General features: G+C 45.2%; 2 protein-coding genes across 2 annotated transcripts; one reads left to right on the top strand and one right to left on the bottom strand.

Annotated features, from left to right (window-relative positions):
* Nucleotides 1-230: 230 nt before the first annotated feature.
* Nucleotides 231-1,298, bottom strand: LOC308309665 (kelch domain-containing protein 3-like; the record flags this gene model as incomplete). Its single annotated transcript, XM_080755577.1, has 1 exon — nt 231-1,298. The coding sequence occupies one exon, from the start codon at nt 1,296-1,298 to the stop codon at nt 231-233; it is 1,068 nt and encodes a 355-aa protein (XP_080611703.1).
* A 362-nt stretch (nt 1,299-1,660) lies between these two features.
* On the top strand, nt 1,661-3,028 carry LOC308309664 (ataxin-10-like; the record flags this gene model as incomplete). Its single annotated transcript, XM_080755576.1, has 1 exon — nt 1,661-3,028. One exon carries the CDS (start codon nt 1,661-1,663, stop codon nt 3,026-3,028), a length of 1,368 nt encoding a protein of 455 aa, XP_080611702.1.
* Between the last annotated feature and the right edge of the window lie 4,513 nt (nt 3,029-7,541).

Raw genomic sequence — 7,541 nt, 5'->3', positions numbered from 1 at the left:
CCTGGTGGGTATCACTGAGCACATTCATGTGCATTGCTTTCCTTCACATCTAAATGAAATTGGCCTTTGTAAACATTGTTTACAAAGGCCAATTTCATTTAGATTGTTGTTTACTAAACAACAATCTCTGGTCTTTCCCTTTCTTCTGTTGCCATGGACTGGATCGGAGCTCTGCCCTTGTCATCGATTTATTTTTTATAGACTTGCCTATTTTGTGGGTTCTTACTTCTTCAGTTGTTGGTAGTCATGGCTGCCAGTTCCCATCTGATGTCATGTGGGAGTCCCGATTGCTCCAGACTATACTGAATGACTGCTAGCTTGCATAGTGTCTTCAGACTAGGACTTAAATACAAGATGTAAAGGTCATTGGGTGTGGATTTGTATCCTCCAAAGTGGATGATACGATTTCCCACCATGCAGCAGCACAGCATAGACAAATATGAATACCCGAGGGGAAAGGGGGTTTTCCCTTTGGCTTCAATCTTCTTCCAGGTGAAAGTCTCTGTATTGAATTTCCAGAGATCATTGAAGGTCTGGTTCAAGTTGTCTCCACCAAATATGTATAGCTCTTCATTGTAGGCAAAGGCTGAATGACGCCTGCGTCCTTCTGGAAGAAGCTGTGCACAAGGTGTACTCAGCCAGCAGCTGGTTTCAATGTCAAACACCCTGATGTTGTTGCTATGGTTGACTTGACCCCCAAACACAAACATCTTTGTCCCGATGATGGTGGCAGAGTGATTTGACGATGGTTCTGGAGTGCCTCTAGTGTTAATTAAAGACCAGACCATTGTGTCGGTGTCCAACTTGTAGATGTCATTAGTGTATACAGTAAGCCAGTTGTATCCTCCACAGATATAAATGACCTTCTCCAAGACACAGGCTGAGTGGCCGCACCTGCCCTCTGGAACAGTTCCACAAACGTTGGGATTGAACCATCTATGGTTGATGACATCAAATGCATAAAGAAAGTTGCAGTACTCAGTTCTATTCTTAAACCCTGAGAAGACGCTAAATCCCCCCCAGATGTAGATGATATCTTCTATCAGCACAGCTGTGTGACCCTCACACATGGTGGGAACCTCAGGGAGGTGTTGTCCTCTTCCAATTGACGTAGTGGGCAACGTCATCCAGCGCAAAGACACTGTGTTGAAGATGTGCACCTCAATCTGACCCATGTACATGTAGATCTTCCTGTCGCAGTACCAACCAAAGGAGTACACCCTGTGCCCCACTGCCACAGCAGTGTGGTGAGTGGCTCTCTTTGGTCCACCTTTCTGCTGAACCACCCAGCAAAACATTGCTATGCAAAAGAATGGAGTCACCAATAGCTCTCCCACATTTATTGCTACAGCGGTACAAACGTCACTCAAAGCTTGGCCAATCCGTGAAGGGTGGAGTTAGCCAAATCCAGGGAACTGATGCCTGTTGATCTCACTAATGCAACATTTCTATAGGCTTTTGTATCATTCAGGATTGTTTATATTTGGATGCCATGGCTTTTCTACTTTTTTCTTTCTATTCGCAGAGGGATCTTGCCCAATATATCGGCAAGACTGATGTCATCAGGACACTATAAAACCCTTCTCCCCTGTCAGAGAACCCAGCAGTCATGGTGGCTCACAATGAAGCAGGGTGCAGTGTCTCAACATCACTTGTTGACATGTTAAATCAGAACTTGCGTCAGAATCACTTACAGATATTGAAATCATTTAGAACTTCGCTGCTGTGGGACAAAGAATACAGGGAAGGGGTGGAGGAGGACATTTTTGTCAGTCTTTTGAAGATCCTGTCCAAGCTGCAACAGGAGCTTGAGGACCAAGGTGGTCAATCTGTCCCATTATATATTCAGCTGACTGCAGAAAGTTTCAGGGCTGCAAGGAATGCTTGTGTCCAGAGCCACCGGAACCAGGACCTGCTAAGGGAGCTTGGTTTCATTGAAGTGTCCCTTAAAATCCTAAGCTTGCTTCTGACCCAGAAGAGCAGTGACAGCTTATCTGAACCTCTTGGTTGTGGAATCCAGTTCCTGGGAAACCTTTCAGTGGGAAACCAAGTGTGCAAAGACCACATTTGGCAGCAGACCTTCCCAGCGATCCTCCAACGGCTACTGAGTGTTGATGTTGAGAAGGTCGTGGATTTTGCCTCCATGGTGCTCTACAACTGTCTGGATGAAGCCAAGGTGGAGCAGCTCACCCAGCCCCAGAACCTCCACCTGGCCCTTAGAGTGATGGAGTTGTGTAGGACACAGCCAGACCAGGAATGGACGCTTCTAATCGCTACAAAACACTTCCTCAAGTCTTCTGCCCTGGTAGAGTCTATGTACACCAGGATGTCTCCGCTGGAGAGGGTCACTCTGCTGGAATTGCTGTCTGCCCATCTGCTGGAGGAGGACTCTGAGGAGTGTGGTATCCCCCCTGACGTGGCCCGATTCCTGGCCTGTTGCTTCCAGAAAAGCTGTGGAGCTATCCTCACACTCGCTTGCAGCTCTGCCACCAGTGATGAGGAGGCACTGACGGTGATCGGTCTTTTGGACGTGCTGTGTGAGTTGACCTCGGACCGCAGACGGTTCATGTTCCTTCAGAAGAATCCTGGCCTACTCCAGTCCACGGTTGAGCTCCTGCAGCAGGTCCATGCCTTGGGGAAGGCCAGCAAGAATGTCTTCAGCGCTGCTCAGAACTTCTCTTTCAGCCAAAGTGGAGACACCACGTCTTCCTCCCCCTCTGTCGGCTTCAAAGCTCATCTCATCAGACTCATAGGAAACCTCTGTCACAGCAACATCAGCAACCAAAACAAGGTGAGAGAGCTGGAAGGAATCCACCTCATCCTGAACAGCTGCAGCATAGACAGCAATAATCCATTCATTAGCCAGTGGGCCATATTCGCCATCCGGAACCTCCTGGAGCAGAACCCGGAGAACCAGAACCTGGTGTCTGGGTTGAAACTACAGGGCACGGCCGACCTGGATCTGGGCTTCCAGGTGGAGGAACGGGACGGCACACTGCTGCTCAAACCTGTGAAAAAACATTCCTGATGAAAGCCACGACGGAGCAAACTGGAGAGACTGCATGCTCAGCGACCTGCTCAGTGGCTTGAGCATGTTCTCAGGCTGATAGGTTAGTCCTATACACATGCCGTCCAAACCAAATATATCTCAATATACATTTATTCCAAGACAATGTGGCTCTTCCATGATCAGAGGGAGAGGGGCAGAGGCCATTGCACTGGGGATAATGGCTTGCACATCTACTCTTAAACGTAAAGGCATCTGGTGTTTTAGGGATGAAGGCTGTGTCCAAGATAGCAATTTTTGTGGTGGAACACCTCCTGTGCAATTCAAATTATTGTCAATTTGGGGGTCCTTGACATGAAAAAGTTTGGGAACCACTCCAATGCATCACAGTTCACACCACCCTGCAGGTCATACCCACCAGCACCATGCACACAGCAGAAAGCTGGCAGGCAGAGGCTCAAATGACATGTTTCAACCCCACATTATTTATACCGTAGTTATATAGCTCTTATTTATCTTTTTGAATAATACATTATTATTGAGGTTTGGACCTTTGGCGACCTCAGTTGGCTATACGGCCATGATAGTCTCTTGTTCAATATCTTTCTTTATTATTTCATTTTGTTTCCTTGTCACCACTCCAAGCTTTGCCAGAGCCATTAAGCTTTATTGCTCATGCTCAGCCATGCTACCAGGCAGCTTTAATAGATTTACTCTTAGCGTAAGGGTGCTATTTTGGTTTAGATTAATTTGCATGCAGTTATTATACTAATTAATTAACTAATTACTTGAGTAATGAATGCACACAAAAATAGTTTGCATATTTGTATTTAAGTACAGTACTACATACTAAATTGGTAGAAACATTGTTATCCTGTCAACTTATGCCTAATAGTAATAACCTACCTACAAAACATGTATGAGGCAGAAAATAAAAGGTTTTCTAATAATAATATATTGTTGAGATCCATGTGTTCACGTGTCTCGATGTGATGGGTTGTGTAATCAATTAGTATCAATTCTCTATGTACTACATTTGTGAATTTGGTTCCCGGAGAGACGCCTCATTTCTCTTTTGGGTCTTGAGTTGAAAAGGTTTGGGAAACGCTGCTACACATCAGTGGTTACTGGGACAATGGTTTGTGTGTTCTTAACAGAACCAATAGATTCACCTAATGACCGTTTTCTTCTTCTGTTCTTTATTCATTCTTAATTAACCACCTTGGCTGGTGATTCACCTACTTCTATCTGTGGCTCCCAAGAGCTTAGAGTAACATCAGCATTCCATGCATGTAGCCAAGCATCCTTGAAAATAAAGTGACATGACACACATGGTACAAATTACCATGCCCAAGTTCTTCTCCTTTGTCTCTCTCTGTTAACTCAACTGTAAATGCTCACTGAAAAAACACATTCCTACAGAGTAAAGATAATTACTTTTTGCCCCTGTCCATCCATCCATCCGTCCGTCCTTGTGTGTGTGTGTGTGCGTGTGTACACTTGCCCGCACACACACCCTTTTCCCTTGCCCTCCAAGGCAAGTTTAGTTCCGTTTTCATGTTATATTTTAGCACCTACCCAATTTGCGTGTGTATGTGCATGTCTCTCCTACTATATATGCTTTACTGTTTAACCACCACCCTATAAAAAGAGGAAAATAATAATAATAATAATAACTTATTTTCAAAATAACCACTCTAGATCCGTTATTAATGACATGCCCATGCACATTGGAAACCAGGGTCAAAGTGATTAACTTTAACCAGGTTCGTCCTGATCCATAAAGCCATTCAGCAGTTTTACTTTCAGCATCCTCTCATCCATTTCTTATGTCGCTTAACTGTATTTCTCATCTGATCTCCAGCCTTGTTTCCAGGCAGGGAGGCAGGCGGTCAGAAAAAAGTCATTAGACAGAAAACGGCAAGGAATTCTATCATTTATCAGAGGAACTTCAGATCTCTAACAATGTCCTGAGCCCAGCCTAGATCAAAGAGATGCCGACTGCTCTCAGTGTCGAGCAAATGACTGGCCATCCTGCCCATCCATCATGATTTGCAATGTAAGATAGCAAAATAATAAAAACCTTTTCAGGTAATGGCCACGGTTAGATCTCCCCATTATACATGTCCCGGGTCTTACAAGCCTGTATTAGGCTGTGATTGATGACCTGATCTTTGCATGCATTAAAGGCTCTGCTTAAAATTCACTTTTTGTATCCGGGCAGACAAGGGATCTGATTAATGAGTGCCAATAAAACTAGTGGTGTTCCATGGTGGCTCTGTGGACCCTGTGAAAACATGATCTGATTGGCTGCCTGTTAGGAGCCTTTGGATTACTGCAATAAATAATAATTACAGTTCCTGGGCTCACCTCTAGAGGACAGCTATTGACTCATTTGAAGAACCCATAGGGGGAGAAATGTAACATGCTGTGTATGGCTTATTTTTGTTTGGCAGTTGTTGTGATGACATGCTATATTATGCTAGTATGAATGGCATGCATGCTAGAGTGAACGAATTAATATATTCGACACACACACACACACACACACACACACACACACACACACACACACACACACACACACACACACACACACACACACACACACACACACACACACACACACACACACACTCTCACACACCATTTATTTCTGAAAAGCAGAAGACATCATGTGAATGTGCTATGAATGCTGCTCCTTATAAACAATGTTATTTCCTCTGTTGTCATCACCCACAATAAAAAAAAACATTCACGCTGGTGGTTCTCTTTACCCAGAAGATACAGTCCTTAAGTGTAGAGCTGGCCATGACTAAACACGGGCTGAGGCAGGTTGGTTGGTAGATGCCAACTGGTTCATTCTCTTACTCCTGACCTATATTGATGGTGATTGAGAAAGCCAGCATGACTCAGTGCTCACTGTGCTACGGTCTGGGTGTAAAGGTCCTGCATGGCTGACAGCTCAGTCCCGGCACTGTGCTGCTCTGTGAGGGCAGCATCTTCCATACCAAGCAGTGAGTCCTAGGAGGCGGCCCTTCCATTAACAAAACAGTCAACACTTCAGACGAGGCTGGAGTGAACACTGGTTGTGCACTCGCTGAGAGCCGCTGCAAGTGGCTTGGAGATCGTGCTCACTCTCCCCCCGGACTCGGCTCCTCCCAAAGCAAATAAACAATTGGGACACAAACCTTTTGCCGCGTTTTGAGCTGAATGGGGGACCGAGTGTGGAGTGAGCGAGCGAGTAGGGCTTTGGGTATTGTATTTTGGCTCTTGTCTCGAGTCGTCACCTTAACCAAAGGTTCCCAAAGTGGGGTCCGGGGACCCAGTGACGGAACCAAATGGACCCATTGATCTGTAACTCTGAGTGTACATGTGAAACCAAATGGACCCTAACAGGTCCATTTGGTTCCATTTGTACACTCTCAGAGTTAAACTAGTGATTTTACAATATAAATTGTGGTCCCAGAGATATAAATTCCATTAAATGGGGGTCCGTAACATAATGCATGTCAAACTGGGGGGGTCCTTGAAATTAAACAGTTTGAGAATCACTGCCAGAGCCGTAAAAATCTTCTTTTCTCTTCCCTGGTATATATTTTCTATATAATATTTTCCTCGGCTGATTAGTGTCAATTTGGGGGTCCTTGACATGAAAAGGTTTGGGAACCACTGACCATAACCACCCACTGGTGCCCACATGATTTGACCATCTCAGGTCCTCGCTGGAGGGGAACCGAGAGGAACCTGAAGCATTTCCACACATCGTGTGGACCGGATATATTGGGCGCCGTCGACAGCTATATAGTATACTCGTGGGTATACTCAGCCAGCCTCTATACGTCAATATCCAATATGCATGCTGCTGCCCCGCACATTCAATTCCCATTACGTGTGATGGGCTGTGAGTCTGTCAGTGTTCCTTGTGTCCATGCATGTTCACTGCATGTCATCACTGCTCAACTGTTGACATGGTTGGTGGTGTAACAAGCCTGATGGAGTAGTGGTGGGTGGGGACGCTGGGGTTGGGTTCCCCAGGGATTTTCTTGTGACGGCAACACATGCACCTCGAGCATGACTGAATAAAACAAAGTATTCATCTATTTTTCTAATTTAATCCAATTAATCTAACGTGATGTGACAATATGTTTTGCATGGTATTTAATTTGCATGCAGGTGCATGCCTGGATGCAGTCACAACAACACTGTAGATGCTGCACACACAAGCATGATATTGTACAGATCGTTTGCACACAAGCTTATTCTAGTTATGGTTATTAACCAATTAGCTGCTCGTGGCGGAACGTTCCGTCAGAAGGAATCCAACCAGCAACTGCTTCTGGCGTAATGTTCCATCTGATAAGCTTTATTATTATTATTATTACCGGATCGCTGATTTCTTTTTCTTTAGCGATCCTAGACCGGGTTGCGCAACCGCGCTGCCGTCCACCTCCCATTATACAGGCTGACTAAAAAGCTGAATAACTCGAAATCTACGGAGCTCTCTGTGGTTTGGATAAAACGCGCAATGTTC

Source organism: Protomyctophum bolini (genome assembly GCF_963924005.1).
Source record: "Protomyctophum bolini genome assembly, chromosome: 22".
Taxonomy (NCBI): Eukaryota; Metazoa; Chordata; class Actinopteri; order Myctophiformes; family Myctophidae; genus Protomyctophum; species Protomyctophum bolini.
The sequence above is the reverse complement of the archived record's forward strand: the minus strand, read 5'-3'. Positions and strand labels throughout refer to the sequence as shown.